Source organism: Neofelis nebulosa, chromosome 8 (genome assembly GCF_028018385.1).
Source record: "Neofelis nebulosa isolate mNeoNeb1 chromosome 8, mNeoNeb1.pri, whole genome shotgun sequence".
NCBI lineage: Eukaryota > Metazoa > Chordata > Mammalia > Carnivora > Felidae > Neofelis > Neofelis nebulosa.
The window spans coordinates 101,708,916-101,726,248 of NC_080789.1; the positions used below are offsets into that span (position 1 = coordinate 101,708,916).

General features: G+C 52.7%; 1 protein-coding gene and 1 long non-coding RNA gene across 2 annotated transcripts; one reads left to right on the plus strand and one right to left on the minus strand.

The window, feature by feature from the left end:
• The first annotated feature begins 4,697 nt into the window (after window positions 1–4,697).
• On the plus strand, window positions 4,698–17,292 carry TNFRSF1A (TNF receptor superfamily member 1A). Its single transcript, XM_058743941.1, has 10 exons — window positions 4,698–5,150; window positions 12,490–12,643; window positions 12,893–13,021; window positions 13,228–13,377; window positions 13,613–13,691; window positions 15,201–15,274; window positions 15,401–15,511; window positions 15,817–15,845; window positions 16,017–16,293; window positions 16,389–17,292. The coding sequence occupies exons 1-10, from the start codon at window positions 5,112–5,114 to the stop codon at window positions 16,703–16,705; spliced, it is 1,359 nt and encodes a 452-aa protein (XP_058599924.1). The 5' UTR covers window positions 4,698–5,111; the 3' UTR covers window positions 16,706–17,292.
• Window positions 14,824–15,488, minus strand: LOC131520131 (uncharacterized). The gene is made up of 2 exons (XR_009265938.1): window positions 15,380–15,488; window positions 14,824–15,200 (listed from the first exon to the last, which is right to left on the minus strand). It is a non-coding gene; the product is annotated as an uncharacterized LOC131520131 (long non-coding RNA).
• Window positions 17,293–17,333: the final 41 nt, after the last annotated feature.

The window sequence follows — 17,333 nt, forward strand, 5'->3', positions numbered from 1 at the left end:
AAGCCAAACTTGGAGCTTAGACAAGGAACCTTCCTAGGAAACCACTGGTGACCGGAAACAAAACACAAGCAAGGGCATACAAAGGCATACACAGGTTTCCTACCCAAAGATGACTGAAGCCAACCCCGGGCCTGGCCACACTGCTTTCCAGTGACACAGACATTTGATCCTCTTCTTGAACTTGAGTGGGGAACCCCACCCAAAAGCCCCCTTTGTTCATTCTTGGGCAATTCCCCTTCCTAGGGCAGGGGCCGGAGCAGACCAATGTAGTCAAGGCTTAGCCATTCCTAGTTGGCTCCAGGCCTTTTCCAGCCTCATCTAGCCTGTGCCCCCACGGAGCTGTACCCCAATGCCTCTGTGTCTTTCATACATCTACATATTTGCTCAAGCTATTTCCTGAGCCTGGTAGCTTTCCACTCCATCTGGAGAACTCCTGTGTATCCCTTAGAACCCTACTCAGACATCTCTACTTCTGTGAAGCCTTCTGCCCTTTCTTGTCTGCCCCAGATGTGCTCACTTCCCTCTCCCCTGGCCTCCCATAGCACAGCATAATATCTCTTGGGGTGCTGATGTTGCATCATACCTTCTTGTTCACTTGTGTCTGCCTCCCCAGCTAGACTGTGAGCTCCTTGTGGTCAGGGAATGAATCTTGTTCATTTATGTATCCTCAGGGTCTAGCCCAGTGTCCCGCTTGGAGCAAGTAGGCAGGTGCTCAACAACTGTATGTTGCATAAGGAATGTCTGGAGGGCTGTATGGGGGTAGGGAGTGGATGCAAGTCCCTGGGCCCCAGACTTCCACACCCCTTGGCTTCACTATGGAAGGGTCCATTCTTCAGGGGCATTGGCAGAGACAAACTTTGCTGCCAGCTCCTCCATGGGCGTTGCTGAGCACGTGCTAGGTGCCCATCACCAGGTTAGGGTGCAAGAGCAAAGTCATGGTGCTGCTCTCCTTGGGAGACCTACTGGGCAGTGCTTGGGATGACTTACCGTCGTCCACTGTCTGGACTTTCTTGTCCTCCCCAACTTTACTTACTGTCATCAGTAATCCTCCTCTGTGATCACTGAGTGCCACCTTCCATGCAGCTGTAAGATAAAGCCCTCACCTGCCCACCTCCCCATCAACTGTCCGGTAGTGGGGGTGGTGTGGGAAGATGAGACTCAGGCCAGTTTCTTCTGGAACTTCAAAGCCTGCTATGCTGTATTCTCTCATCATTACAGAGAGAGCAGCAGCAGCAGCAATCCCCCCCGCCACGCCGCTTTTAATAAAGGATAAACTGAGGGGTGTGTGAGTTGAACCCAGTTTTGGGAACCCTGGTTCCTTTCTCTAGCATCAGACCTGGCATCCAGAAGTTACTATTCCTCATTATCTTTGGGGACACTTCCCTTGCTGCCTTGGTCTTACCCCTCTCAGTTACAATCTCCCTGTCCTGGGGGCCATGGGAACCTTGGGGAAAGAGGGGGAGATGGTGAAGGAAGTGGAGAGGTAAGAAAGGTTGTGACCAGGAACTGACGTGAGGACTTCTGACTTCCCTTTCCTGGACTCAAACTGATGGGGGGAAATGGTGGTGTCACAACCACCATTGGTGTCCAATGGTGTCCTCGTCTGAGCCCTCTTGTCTGCTTTCTGCCGCAGCCCAGCCTGGGCCTTGCCCCTCCAAAGGCCCAGCCCCTCTCCTCTGGCAGACTTCATTATGGATGATGGCAATCAGTTCCTCTACCCCCACCACCCACCCCTACTAACCATGCTGGAGTTTCCTTATCTCCATGCCCTATCTGTACGTACCTGTGGACCCCGTGGTTTAGGAGTTAGAATTGGTGTCAGAGAAGAAAGGCTTTAGGTTGCCTCCTTTTCCGTCTAGGGCAGGTTAGCAGGTGAAGTGACTTGCCCAAGTTCATGATTCTTACAGACCCAGCTTGGAGCCAGGTCTCCTGCTATGACCCACCATGTCTCCGTGCCACACATGGAGTCGGATGGCAGGGCTGGGGCTAGAACCCACGTCACCTTGACTTGGAATCCAGTGCCTTTGCAATCACTCTGTGCTGCTGTGGGGGTGTGTGCAACATGTGATGGGGAGGGGTCTCTGCTCTTCTGTCTTCATCCATTGCTCTACAAGCCATAACGGCCAATTCCATCATCCCCTAGTCGCCCCTCTGCTATTTCCCCATCTCTCCATTCTCTCCCTCCATTGTTTCTTTTTTGCCCTGGAAGGATTATGGCTACATTCTCACCTCCTCCATGAGATTAGTTAGCCTTTCATAATACTTTTTTTTTTAAGTTTTTATTTATTTTTGTAGTAATCACTATACCCAAGGTAGGACTTGAACTCCTGACCTGGAGATCAAGATTTGCATCCTCTTCCTACCGAGCCAGCCAGGCACCCCAGCCCTTCATATTCTTACAAGAATCCATCCCTCACCATTTGTTTCAACCTTTATTTATTTTTGAGAGACAGAGAAAGACCGAGAGCGAGCAGGGGAGGGGCAGAGAGAGAGAGGAAGACACAGAATCTGAAGCAGGCTCCAGGCTCTGAGCTGTTAGCACAGAGGCCAACACAGGGCCATTGGGGCTCTAACTCACAAGCCATGAGATCATGACCTGAGCTGAAGTCAGTTGCTGCACCGACTGAGCCACCCAGGTTCCCCAAACCAGAATTTATTGAACAAATTAATATATTTTTCAAAATTTAAAGTAAATACACATTTATCCTAAACAATGAAAGAAACTCTCTTTTTGCACCAGGCTACATATAATGGCTTTGGCAATTGACACAGACTATTAAAAATTCCTTGTAACACTAAAAATTAGGACATTAAAGTTATTAATTGTGAATACTATTAATTGTGCAACTCTTTTTTTTTATTAAAAAATTTTTGTGTTTATTTTTGAGGGAGAGACAGAGAGCTAGCAGGGGAGAGGCAGAGAGAGAGGGAGACACAGAATGTGAAGCAGGCTCCAGGCTCTGAGCTGTCAGCACAGAGCCCAACATGGGGCTCGAACTCACAAACCGTGAAATCATGACCTGAGCTGAAATCAGTGTTTGACGGACTGAGCCACTCAGGCGTGATGAATTGTGCAACTCTTAACATTGCTACCACTTACTGAATGCTTCATATATGGTAAGCACTTTTTTCTTCAGAAGCTGGAGGATGGGGTGGAGTGAAGTCAGCCGGAGAGAGGTGGGAGGCATCTGAGCTCCACTGTCATCTACAGATGCCCTACTCTTGGGATCAAAGAGGGGAGGCCAGGGAGAGCCAGGAAGTGTGGAGTCTAAGGTGTGGGGTCAGCTGGAAGATCAAGGGGAGAGGGAACCAGGAGCTCTGATTCCAAGTCACAAAGACCTAGGACCTCACCCTCCAGTCTCCCTGCGTTTCTAGCAACCTCAGTAGATGGAGGACCTTGGGCCTGGATGGGGTATAGTGAAGATCATTGTGCCTATAGGATATTTGGGTGAACGTTGTAGGCTTGTTGTGGCATTCATCTGGGAGAGACCCTGCACAAATGGGGGTGGCATGAAATACCCAGAGTCAGAGTGTGGTGTCTGACTCAAGGGGACGGATAGAAAAGTGGCAATGTGTCTATCATAGCAAAATGGGCCCTTGGACTGAAGTTGGGGCTCGGGGGTTTCAGCTGGCGGTGCAGAGAACATGCCTTGTGTGTCCCCAGGCCTCGGTTTTCTCTGAGACTTCGCCTCAGGTCATGATCTCACCGTTTGTGAGTTTGAGCCCTGTGTCGGGCTCTGTGCTGACAGCTCGGAGCCTGGAGTCTGCTTCAGATTCTGTGTCTCCCTCTCTCTCTGCCTCTCCCCCACTAGCTCTCTGTCTCAAAATTAAACATAAAAAAATTTTAAATAAAAAAAAGAATCACTCGATTAATCTATAAAACAAGGTGCTGCAGCAGATTATGTCTAAGGTCAATTTGGATTGATGTATCAGAGTATTTGGGAAAGGGGGCACTGAGAATATACTGGTAATACCTGATCCAGGTATCTGTGATTTTCACGAATCTCATCAAGCCTCATGACAGCATTTTTCCCATGTAGGTGGGCTAGGCATTGTTACTGTCAATAAAGGAGGCTTGGTGGAGATTTTGCGTTCGTTTTTTTTTTTTTTTTTTTTTTGTGGCAGAGCCACATCAGCGCCTGGGGGGTCCCAGTCCCGCAGAGAGTGAATGAGCACCAGATTGGGTGTGGGGGTGGGGGTGGGGTGGGTGGGTGGGTATCAGGGCCCCAGTGAGGGCAGAAAACTAGGGTTTGGGTTTACTCCAAGTTTGAGTTTGGGTCGGAGGGGTAAATTCCCAAGAAAGCAAGAGATTTGGGGTGTCGGTGGAGAACTCTGGGGCTAAGGGAAGAGTTCTTAAGGAACACCGAGTACCTGTCATGGATCAGATGCTTACCTGTCCTGTCTCAGTCATTCCTTACAGTAACCCCATGAGCTAGGTGCTCTCTCTCCATTTCACAAACTGGAAAACAGACCCACAGAGTGTTGGTTATTTGTCCCAGACCACCCAGCTCAAAGGCAGAGGATTCTGAACTGAAACCCAGTGAATTTGACTCCAAAGCCCTGAATCGTTCCAGTGCTGTTCACGTGGGGAAGGCCGGGTGACTGGGTGAGGAGGGAGGGGCTTATCGCGCCGTGCGGGGGGGGGGGGGGGGGGGTCGGGAGGGGTCCGATTGGTGGGTTGCGGGCACCAGGCTGCTGGATCCGGGACTCTGGCGCCTCTGACTGAGCTACGAAGGGTTAAAGACCTTCGCCCCCTCCTCCCGCCTCCTCCTGTCTCCTCCCCCAGGCTCTTCCTGTCCCGAAGTTGCAACACCCCATCTGCCACTCTCTCTTCCCTTCTACCTCCACTCTCCTTTCTGCTTTAGTTTTCTCCCAGTTCTCCGGACTCGGGCTCCGGCTCTGGCCTTCGGGGTGTGAGGTCCCTGGGATCAGGCGGTGACCTTCACCCCAACCCTATCCCGCTCAGCTTCCCTCCCCGGGGCGCGGGCTCTTCTTGGGACCTCCCGACCCCGCGCATCCCGGACTCCGGTCGCCGCCGCCGCCGCCGCCGCCGCCGCCGCCGCCACTGCCTGAGCCCTGATGGGGGAGTGAGAAGCCACAACTGGCCGGACATGGGCCTCCCCACCGTGCCTGGCCTGCTGCAGCCACTGGTAAGACCCGGGACGAGGGCCTAGTGGGCTGGGGGCGGGGGGGGGGGGGGGGGGGGGGGAAGGGCGCCGTCCCGCCGGAGTGGGCCCTCGCCCCCGGCCCCGACCTTCGGCCGGCGTGGCCCAGCTTCAAACTCGGCCAGAGTTCGGGTTTCCCATTCTGAGGTCTGCTCTGAGTCGGAGGCAAGGCCGAGGGTGAAAGGGAACCCGAGGACAGCCAAGGAAATTTGCTGGGCTTTGGGGTGGCCGGGAATGTGGGGGCAGGTGATCCCGGGAGGCGGGGCGCATTTCGGAAGGGTAAGGAAAGGAGTGGAAGAAGGATGTTTCGTCCTCTCGGAGTCCAGATGATTCAGAGTTCTGTCCTCGGGTCAGCTTGCCAGCCGGTGTGTGTGGGGTGGGAGAGGTGAGGCTGCCCGTGGGCCCTGGCTGAACAAACCTTGGCAGGGTGTAGGAGTTGGATGCTAGTGAAGGGGGAAACTGAGTCCGGGAATGGAGATGGGCTGGTGGGTAAGTTTGGGATGCTGTGTGTGTGTGCCCGTGTGGAGAGGGGGTATTTGGGAGTGGAGTGGGAACCGGATAGGGACAGGGCAGTGGAGAGCCCCCCAGGGCCAGGACGCCCACCTGCTGGCATTCCCCACTCTCTGCTTCTGGCTCAGCTTCTAGGCTGGTGCCCTCCGTTGGACTGACTCTAGACAGCTGCCAGCGCCTCCACCTGGTCCCCGACCCTGTGGCCAGCCTTCAGCCCCCTCCCCACAGACCCAAACAACAATCTCTTCGTTTCTTCTTCCACAGATCAGTTTGGGGAAGTTAGTAGAAAGTTGTTTTCGTCACTGGAAAATGTCCCTTTCTTGTGCCTCAGCCTTGTTTCAATGTATGCTCCATCTCCCTGCATGTCCTGGAGTCAGCCTGTGCGATACCGGGAGCCCCCCACCTAGTAGGGCGGATTTTCCTGGCCTGTGGTTGGCCAGTTTCTCCTGGGTCCCTGCCTGTCTCTGGCCCCCATCTTCCCCACTGTCCTCTCCTCTGGGTCTTGTCCTGTCTCTCTTAATCATTTCTTCCTTTTCTGTCAGTTTCCCTAGAAGTCTCCTTTCTGAACCTTTTTCTCTCTGGTGCCTCCCTCTCCCTCTCTTTTCTGCTGGGAGTCCACATCTCCAGACCGTGATTCCCTGTGCAGCACCTCTCTCTCAACCTGAGTTCTTACTGTTTTTCTGACTGTCTCACCTCCTGTCTCCCCAGCCTGTCTCTTGACTTCTCTCAAGCCTGTCCTTCTCCCAGGCTCCCTCAGCCCCCATCCGACTGCCTTGTCTTCTCTTCTCTCTTTGGGGGTACATCACTTGGATTCAAATCCTGGCTCCCTCACAGACTAGCTGCCCGAACTTGAGCAGGCTACGTAACCTTTTATGTCTTAGTTTCTTTATCTCTAAAATGGATATAACGATCACTACTTTCTAATGGTGTTTTGAAGATTAAATAGATTGACACACAGTTGACCCTTGAACAAACATGGGTTTGAACTGTGCACGTCCACTTATATGTGGATTTCTTTCCCATTAAATACAGTACTGTAAACATATTTTCTTTTTCTAATTTTCTTACTAACATTTCCTTTTCTCTAGCTTACTTTCTTGTAAGGACGCGGCATATAATACACATAACACACAAAGTATGTGTTCATCAGTTGTTGATGTTATCGGTAAGGCTTCCAGTAAACAATAGGCTATTAAGTTTTGGGGGAGTCAAAAGTTATACATGGATCTGTGATTAAGTGGGGGGGTGCCGATGCTCCTAATCTCTGCATTGTTCAAGGGTCTACTGCGTGTTAGATCTTCAAAGTATTAAGTGCTGGGTCTGTGCTAGACATTATTTTAAGTGCTGGGGTGACAGCAGTGAACGAAATCTCTGCCCCCATGGAGTCTACATTCTAGTAGAAGAATAAGGTCTAGCAAATAGAAAGCACTCAGTAAGCGTTAGATTTGTTTTGTTAGTATAGTAGGGATTACTCGGTGGCTCCTGTGCTTGGAAGACAGAGGAGGCCTGAAGAGATAAAGGGAAGTGCCTGGTGGCAGGGGCGGAAGATGGCAGGTGGGAGGTTGGCTGTGAAGGGACCCAAGTTCAGCTTGGAGCTGGAGGGGAAAGAGAAGGAATGAAAGGCCTGAGCTGTTTTCAACTGCTCACCAGTCACTGGGCAATACCGAATGCCCCAGAGTATATGTGTGGGTGTGTGTGTGGGAGGTAGTGGAGAAGAACACAGGAGAGAGTGTGGCAAAGCTCCTAGGATTTTGCTGTTCTCAAAGAGCTTGCAGTCTGGGAGCCAAGATGGCTTACAGCAAAAAAATGAGCTCAGAACAGTCTGGGGAGAATATCCACAAAAGCGTTTTGATGTGGTGCCCTGGGACACGGATGGGAGGCAGGACCAGGGAAGGGAATGAGCATCATCCAGCTGCTTTTTCTTGCTTAGCTGGCCTCATGTCTGGTGTCTCTGCCCCAGGAACCCCTCCTGCATAGACTGCAGAGCCTACAATGAATGGATTGTCTCTGACCTGGCTGAGAGCTTGATAGGATGAGTGGCGTGAATTCACTAGGTCCCTAGCAGCTATATGGGACCTGGTGCCCATGTGATGCTCCCTAACTCTATGGAATGACTCGAGGAACAGGCATTGGTAAGATGGAATGAGGAAGGGAAAGCCTCATAGAAAAGTGGATTTGGAGTTGAGATTCAAAGTCACTGACTGGCAGCGTGGCTAGAAAGAAGGGAGACTGGTTTGAGGGAGAGTAGGGGAATGGAGGGGTGGGATATTGTGTTGGGGATGGTGGTGGCAGGAAGCTGAACACCTTGACTGGAGATGGAAGGACCATGTTGAGGAACAAGAAGATGTGAGAATGAGAAAATTGGAGGGAGTGGGGGCGGGGATGAAGAGAGACTTTGAATGTAGTCCCAAGTAGAGGAATTCGAGGAATTCATTCATTCATTCATTCATTCATTCAGAAGCAGTTCTCTGAAAGACCCATGGCAGCTGGGAGTGTGTTCAGAATAGCAGTGAGGTACCTCTGCAAGTACTCACACAGGGAAGGAGTGACTTGTGTGGAACTGATGTTCAAGGTCCAGGTTCTGGAGAAGAAGATTCCCACACATGTGGGTGCAAGTTGAAGCATGAACACAGATAAAGTGCGTAGGATGGATTGGAGCAGGAAAGAGGCTGGTGGCTGGGCCATCAGCTGGAAGACAGTTGCAGTAATGCGAGCGTGAGGCAACCCATGGTTATGGACAGGACTGAGAGATCACGGAAGACGGACTGGCGAGATGAACTGACAGGCTGGATGGCCGCAGGATCGGGACGGGGGACCTTGAGGAGAGAAGGGTGGCAAAGCTCTCACACTGTGGGTGCTGAGAAGTTGGTGGTGTGACATTTGTCTAGACCAAGAGGTTGATGAACTGGGTTTGGGGCATGTTGAGGGTCCGGGAACAGCTAAATGAAGTGCGTACCTAACAGACTAGAGCAGGGCTTCTCAAACTCTTATCTGCCTTCGGATCATTCACCAGTGATACTCAAAAGGGAGTGTGCGTGTGTGTGCATGCGTGTGGGAAGGGGTGGGCATAGTTTGACCACTCTCCCCTGGTGATGAGTATGTTCCTTCATGGGAGCCCTGACTCTTCTATTTCCCTCTCTGGGAATCACTGGCTTTGACTGGAGTGGAAGACAGATGAGTCGTTAGATTGGCCAATCAATGATTATTCTGCTCCTTTGGTTTTGGGGGCTGAGAAGATACCCAGGACCATAAGACACTATCTCTGACCACACACACTCTTTCTGATCGCTCATCTCATAAGAGTTTATGGTCCTTTCGGGGAGATCATATCTACACGCTCAGGATAATTATAGTATAATAAGATCCCAAAGTAGATATAGTTAATTCCTGTTATTGGACTTCACAGGGGGCTGGGCATCTAATGAGCTCAAGAGGAGGAAGTGGCATTAATGGAGGGCTTCAGCAGAGGGAGGTGGGATCTCAACCGAGCTCTTGGAGGAGAAGCTGTCATAAGCTCCCCGAAGATTGACATTAAAAGAACAAACACATTTTAATTTCGTGAACAAATTAATGCAGGGGAAGGGTACAGCTAGGTCATGAGGTGCCGGGTCAGGGTTAGACCACAGGGTCGCTCTGCTCTCATCCTCTCCGCCCCTTCTGCAGCCCTGGTACAGGAAGTCTCACTTTAAAGTCTCCCCAAGCGGAAGTTGTGGGGGAGTTGGAGGGGTGCTGGGCCACCCCCTCAACTGTCTCTCCCCAGGCACCTCCCAGCTTCCTGCCCTTCCCCTGCTCCAGGCGACAGGTGCAGGCGGGCTAGGGTCTTTGCTCTCAGAGCTCACCTCCTAATTCAGCTGCAAGGTGCAGCTGCTAAGAAGGACACGCTCCCCAGAGCCAGCTGGTGCCGACTGGTGGGGGCCTGAGGCCCTGGCTAGGAGGGGTCAAGAGCAGACTGGCTGGGGCACTGCTGGGGACTATGAAAGACCTGGGAAATAGTGCTGACTGGCTGTCTTACATCCCTTCTTGCCTGCCTCCTTACTCCTGGAAGTGGGCGTTCAGGGCTCTGGAGTTTTTCCTGTGCTGCCAGTGGACTTGCAGGGAGGGGCTGTGGAGACTCAGAACTGGCCTTATTTCCTAAGGATTGTTTGGGGACCCCAGGGAGGTCCCCAAACCCAATCCAACTGGCCAGAATCAGTCAGGCTGTGGGAATGCAGTGAACCCCGGGTGGGAGGGCAGCCTTAGTTTACTTCCTTTTGGAACTGGGGGGTGTCAGGGGCCTCCTGTGAGAATCCAGGGAAAGGGCTGGTCGGTTGGGGACTGGTTGGATGGGGAGGAGGAGCCCGGGTGGGGCCTGGTCTAAAGGAAGGATGCTGAGGGGCGGAGAAAGAGCTGAGTGGCCCCTCAGTGGGGGTGGGTAGTGACCTGCTGGGAGGAAGCCAGGGGTTGAGGAGACTTCCCTTTGGGATGGATTGGGAGAGGGGGCCATTTCCCGAAATATGCGGGCCAAGTGGGACAGGGGTCTGTTGCCGACTCTTTTGAAGGGGAGGGTGGCGGGGGGAGGAAGTGTGCTCCGAGTGGGGGTTGGAAGGAGAGCCTGGCCCACAGGAGAAAGGGCTCAGATGGGGTTCTCATTGCTGGCTGGTCCCTTCAGCCTTCGTGCTGACTCATGACCCTTGAGGAGCTGGGGAAGCTGCTGGTTCTATCTCCCTTCCCCTAGATGCCCTCCCTCCCTGGCCTGAGTCACTGGGCGGAGTTGCTGGGAAAAGATTTCTCTTTCCCGGATCTGACTTAACCCCCAAAGTGCTGGAGACGCAGGGGGATGCTAGGCTTGAGAAAGCCTCTCTCCCTCCCTCCCTCTGTCCTTCCTTGGAAGCTTACTCCTCACAGGCCTGTGGTCCCTGAAAGGCTCCCCACCAATGCTGTGGGGGGTGGGGGGGGCAGAACTGGAGCCCCCAGTTTTTCTTCCTGACTTTGTCTCTGCTGGTTGGCTTTGCTCCTGCAGGAGGGGGCCCTGCATGGAATTTCAAGTGCCAGTAACCTTGGGTCCTGAGAGCTCTTCGGGGAAAGGAACCACAATTTCAGGATTGGGAAGTTCTTCCCATAACCACCCTGAATTATTCCTGTGGCCCTGGACGCCCCAGTCTTGTTCAGGGGAGACGGCATGCTCCAGTGGCTCAGGGAGGGGACTGCTCTCTGAGTAGGGGCGCAGCCCTGCCTTGGCCGCTGCTCTATTTCTCAGTGTGGCTTCTGATTGTGGCTGAGGCTCCAGCTTCCAGGCTGCAGTGTCTCCCAGAGGGTGACTCAGGGCAAGCACGACCTGCCTGCCTGCCTACCGGTCTGTGGGCTGCTGTGCTGTCCTGTCTCGGACTGGGGTTTCTGTGATCAGATTAGTCTGTTTTTCTCCAATTTTAACACACTTTGAGGACATCCTCTTATCTTTACATAAAGCAGCTCTTATAGCAGAGGAAAAAAAAAAGAAAATCAAGACCCAGGGAAAGCCAGAAAGAGGCTGATTAAGAGATCAAGGAAAAAAGTCTAGGCTGGAGCTCAACACTGACTCCTGGCTTTGCTGTCCCTGGCTCTGAAGCCAGAACTGGGCAAGTGATTCAGCTGCTGAGGGCTTGCCCTGAGGCTGTAAAAGGTGCCTCTCAGAATGCCCCTGTGTGCAAAGGGCATCAGGACTCCGGCCCATCCTCAGCTCCTGACTTGATGGTCACCTGAGCCCGATCACCAGCCTCTGGATACATACATGTTGTATATAACCTACATGCCTTTTTCCAATCCTGCCTGGACCTAAACTTTGTCAATCTCCTACCTCATTCCCACCCTGAAGGTTTCCCTTTTACTGCCCTCCCCGTTTGCCCTGGCCAACCTGGGGTATTTGTGCAGATTTAGTGGTGGAAGGGGATGCAGCATGAGGTCTGAGGGCAGAATCCTGAGTGAGGTTTTGATACAGATTTATGAAGAAACTGTTCCTTTTGCCCACTCCCTACAAATGGTGCCCACAGAGACATCACTTACTTCCACTCCAATCTGATTTTATTTATTTTTAAAGTTTTATTTATTTATTTGTTTATTTATTTATTTGTTTATTTTGAAAGAGAGAGAGAGAGCGCGCAAATAGGGGAGGGGCAGAGAGAGAGGAAGAGAGAATCCCAGCTAAGCGGGCTCCATTGCTGTCAGTGCAGAGCAGATATGGGGCATGAACCGTGAGATCATGAGCCGAAACCAAGAGTCTAGTTGGACGCTTTTAACCAACTGAGCCACCCAGGTGCCCCCTCCAATCTGATTTTATAAACATACCCTTTCTACTGGAATTACGCAATCCAGGAAAGTGCACAGATCCTAACTACTCACCTCTGTGGATGTTTACAAAGTGAACACACTGTGAACATAGCACCCAGAAGGAGGAACACCACTTTAATATCCTTAAGGCTCCTTGTTGGAAGTCAGGGCCCCAATTGAGGTAACCAGTTCCCAATAAAAAAAAAAACATTCCTTAAACACCCGCCCTGTGTCCAGCACTGTTAACTGCTATGGGGAAATAAGGATAAAATACAGTCCAGGCCTGGGGTCTACTAGTCTTAACTCAGAGGGACAAAAAAATTAGTACACAGAACAACTAGAGAAGAATTAAGCACTAGATCACATGGGGCCAGCTAAGCTTAGAGGAAGGATATCCAGTGTGAGCAGGAATGGCCCGGGAGCAATGTTCCACTGAGAAAGGACTTGAGCTGGGAAGGCTTTGAACTTGCTACCTCTAGGGTTCCCACCCTCCCTCTCCTGATAGGATCTCCTCTGTCTGATTCTTCCCCAGGTGCTTCTGGCTCTGTTGGTGGAAATATACCCATTAAGGGTTACTGGACTGGTCCCTCACCTCAGGGACCGGGAGAAGAGAGCTATTCCGTGTCCCCAAGGAAAATATATTCACCCTCAAGATAATTCCATTTGCTGTACGAAGTGCCACAAAGGTAGGAGAAAGTGGGAACAGTGAATCACCTCAGTTACGGGGTCCTGCTTCTTCCTTTGCTTTTTCCAGATATTCTAAAACTTGGGGATCTCTGACCTCCAGGCTCCGAACTTTGCTGCCTCTTCTGGGCTGGGATTTTCTCCCTTCTTTCCTCTCTTACAGACTTCAGAGGGGTGGCCCTGGCTATTCTCTCTAGCATAGGGCTCCTTCCTTGAGCTCCCACTGCAACCTAACTGATCCCCCATCACAGGGACCTACCTGTACAATGACTGTGCGGGCCCAGGGCTGGACACGGACTGCAGAGAATGTGAAAACGGCACATTTACTGCTTCAGAGAACTACCTCAGACAGTGCCTTAGCTGCTCCAAATGCCGAAAAGGTGAGTCTCAGGAGGTGGCGAGGGCTCTAAATGGAACGTCAGGCGGATGTGTTAGAGCAGTGGGCTCGCCTGTCTGTGTGTGAGGGCAAACACAGGAATGTGCATGCATAATTGAGTGCAGGGGTGTGGGCGTGTGTACAGAGAAAGACACACACGGGGGGGGGGGGGGGGGGTTGTGCTCACACCCTGTCTCCTTCCCCCTCCAGAAATGTACCAGGTGGAGATATCTCCTTGCACAGTGTACCGGGACACCGTGTGTGGCTGCAGGAAGAACCAGTACCGGTATTACTGGAGTGAAACCCATTTCCAGTGCCTAAACTGCAGCCTCTGCCTCAACGGCACGGTGCAGATCTCCTGTGAGCACAGCTCTCCATAGCCTGGCCCCGCTCCCCGCCCCAGGGTGGGCCCTGTCTCAGGAGAAAGGCCTCTGCCTTTCTGTACCCCAGCCCCCTGACCCCACACTTCCTCTCCTTCCCATTCCCGAAGTCTGTGGGACCATTCTGGCCATCTGCCCCCTGCCCCTCCTAGCTTTCCCTGTGGTCCTTGGTGCAGGGTGCCCCTCCTCTAGCTGGATTGTATCTCTCCCCACAGGCAAGGAGACACAGAATACTGTATGCACCTGCCATGCGGGGTTCTTTCTAAGAGGGAATGAATGCGTCTCTTGTGTTAAGTGAGTATCTCCCTGGCTGCTGGGCACTGGATCGGGTGAGGGAGCTTGGGGTGGGGCGGCGAATGGGGTGGCTGCAGGTGAGAGCCACCAGCAGGGCAAGAGAAACAGCCCAGGATGCTCTGGTTCTTACTGACTGGTTGACTCTTGGTGTCAAAACACCAGACAGTCCTTCTTCCTGCCCTCCCGACCCCCCGCCAGAATTGTTCCTAAAATCTGAAGAAGTCTTTGGGAATAGAGGCTCATACTCCACGGACTTGCAGTTCTTTGAACTTCGACATTTGTATTTTGGGGTGACAGGGTCTACTACATATAGTTCATGGATTCTAGGATGCACATTTTCATGTCTCTGAAATCAGACTGCATCTTACAATTGATGATGTATCATGGTTTAACTGGCAGCTCTGTGTGTGTTTGTAGTATGTAAACGATGGTGCTTTTTAGTGATGGCATCTTTGAGGCAGTATGGTATTTCTTCCCCAGTCTCTGTTCAGGCCTCCTCACGTCTTTTGGCTCCACAGGGTCTGTTCTTGCATACTTGCTTGCAAAGAAGGAACTCTGAGGGCTCTACAAGTTCAAATCTCAGCCTAGCCACTTATGTGTGACCTTGGGCAAGTTACTTAACATCTCTGAACCTTAGTTTTCTTACCTTTAAAGTAAGGATAATGACATCCACTTGGCAAAGCTGTACAGCTATAAAGTAACACCAAACTATTTGTTTTCTTTTTCTACTAAGTGTCTTTTCTCCTTCAAAGAGCTTTTACATTCATTCCATGTGGTTCTCACTGTGAGTTTGTGAGGTCGCCTCTTCCTGCGGAGCATTGACCTTCCCAAGTTCCTTCTAGCCCCCCATGGAGTTCTCATTACTCCTGCTGCCCAGTGACAGCTTCCAGCGGGGGGAAGATGTGCTTGTTCTAGAGTGTTCTCTGGCTGCCCCCCAAAATAAGTCTTTTTAAAATTTTCACATGCATGTTTGACCCCTCTTTCCACAAAGTCAGGGATTGTCACTAGCAATGTCATCTCAAGAAAAAGCTCTCCAACCTCTCTTTGCCATGGGATTCTCACAACAGTTCAGTGACAGCCACCATTTATGGAGTGCTTCCTATATGCCAGGCATAATGATCTCACTTCTCAATTCTGACAGGTGGGTAAGAGTCTTACTTTACTGATGAGCAAACTGAGGCTTACAGGTTAAATGACTTGCTTGGAGTCACAGTGCCAGCCAACGAATGGACTGGAATTCACACCCTGCCCCTTACTGCTTTGAATTAGTTCTTTCTACACAGCCTCTTTAAGATGACTTCCAATTCTAAAAGGAAATGATTTTGTGATTGGCTTGCGTTTCATTCCTCTGAGTCAGGAGAGGTTTAATTTCCATTATTTCAAGAGATAGCTAAAATGTTTGGAAAGCAAAGAAATTTCCAACAGTGTGGAGTTTTCTTCTTTTTCCTTTTTCCCCTGTCTTCCTCTTGTGGGAGGGCCCCTACATACCTGTGCGATCTCTTCTTTCAGCTGTAAGAAAAACACAGAGTGTACGAAGTTGTGCGTACCCATCGTGGAAACTGTTAAGGACCCTCAGGACCCAGGTGAGGAGAAATAACCCGCTTCCCATGCTCACCTGCCCTCTCCTAATCCTCGCCCCTCCACCTACCCAGCCAGCCCTGCCCTTCCTGCTTCCCTTCTCCTCTCACCACAATCTGCCTCGCCTCCAGGCACCACAGTGCTGCTGCCTCTTGTGATCTTCTTCGGCATTTGCGTTTTATCCTTCTCCATTGGTTTAATGTGCCGCTACCAACGGCGGAAGTCCAAGCTCTTCTCCATTGGTGAGTGGGGCCCTTGGGAGGGGAAAGCTTGCTGCTGGGGGATGTGGGAGGGGGTTGAGTGGGTGAGAGGGATCAGCATGGAGGGAAATGAGGAGTGTCCCCTTAGCTTGCTGCTGAGGACCCCGTTGGCAGGAGGTGGCCCTGATGGCTTGGTGAGAGGTCACAATGCATCAGTAGGTCTCTTGTCCCTGGGGCCACTTTGGCCCTGAAGCATGTCACCACAAGTCCCCAGGGCCAGCCCCGGTATGGGCACCAGGGCTGAGAGAGGAAGTGAAATTTGTGACGCTTGGTTTCTTTTTTCTCAGTTTGTGGGAAATCAACACCTACAAAAGAGGTAAGATGAAACCAGGAACCTACCCCCAGTCTTTCCCGCTGATTGTCCATTACAATCTTGTAATACCTAAATGACCCTCGGTCACCCCTAATTCCAACCCGCCTCCAGAAATAAAGAAGGTTCGGGCTGTTTGTCCTCTCCTCCACTAACGCTGTGCCTTCTCTCTTTCAGGGAGAGCCTCAGCCCCTGGCCACAGGTCCAGGCTTCAGTCCCATCCCCAGCCCCACCTTCACCCCCAGCCCCACCTTCACCCCCAGCCCCACCTTCACTCCCAGCCCCACCTTCACTCATAGTGACTGGGCTAATTTGAGGGCTGCATCCGTCTCCAGAGAGATGGCTCCACCCTACCAGGGGGCTGGCCCCATCCTCTCCGCGGCTCCAGCCTCCAGCCCCATCTCCACCCCAGTTCAGAAGTGGGAGGACAGCACCCACACTCAACGCCCAGAAGGTGAGCTCCTTGCAGGGGCAGGTGGGTGGAGCTCCTGGAGGGCGCGGGCGGGGCCGCCTCCGCGGCCAGAGGCTCACGGCCGGGCTTCCTCGCAGCGGATCCCGCTGACCCGGCGACGCTGTACGCGGTGGTGGACGGCGTGCCCCCGTCGCGCTGGAAGGAGTTCGTGCGGCGGCTGGGGCTGAGCGAGCACGAGATCGAGCGGCTGGAGCTGCAGAACGGGCGCTGCCTGCGCGAGGCGCACTACAGCATGCTGGCGGCCTGGCGGCGACGCACGCCACGACGCGAAGCCACGCTGGAGCTGCTGGGCCGCGTGCTCCGCGAAATGGACCTGCTTGGCTGCCTGGAGGACATCGAGGAGGCGCTGTGCGCCCCCGCCTCCCTGTCGCCCGCGCCCCGCCTCCTCCGGTGAGGCCACGCCCCGCCCTGTGAGGGGCCTGCTCTGAGGACCGCTGCCTACAGGCGGGGCGTCCCAGAAGTACGGTGCGAGGTGCCCTCCCGATCCCCTCTTTCTGGACAAGGGACACGAAGGGGCAGGCAGGAGCTGGCAGCCACCTACTTGGTGCTCCTCCCTCAGTGTACACAGAATTTTCTCCGTTTTCGGAACACTGCCGGAGGGTCAGCTTTGTGTGTGTGACAGATGTGTGCGTGTGATCCTGAGAGAGGCTGAGTGTGCCAGGAGCCCCAGCTTGCGGTTGTAGAGATGAGGGGCGCCATGCCTCATCACCCACTTTGGGTTTGGAAAACCCAGCAACGCAGCTTCGGGGCCTCTGGGTGATCCCTGGGCCGTGGTCACAGTAGATAAGCAATCTTTTTTATCAATTATGTTACACTAATAGAAACTGGGCACGCCTCTGCCCCCTGCCTGGACAAGCACAGGGTGAGCTGACCTGTCCGAAGGCAGGGGCAGGCACAGAACAATGGGGCGGCCAGCTGGAGCTGGAGCTGTGGACTTTTGTAAATACACTAAAACTCTGGAATTAAAGCTCTGCTCCTGGACGGGGTGGTCCTTCTGAGTGGTGGGTGTGGGAGGCTGGGGC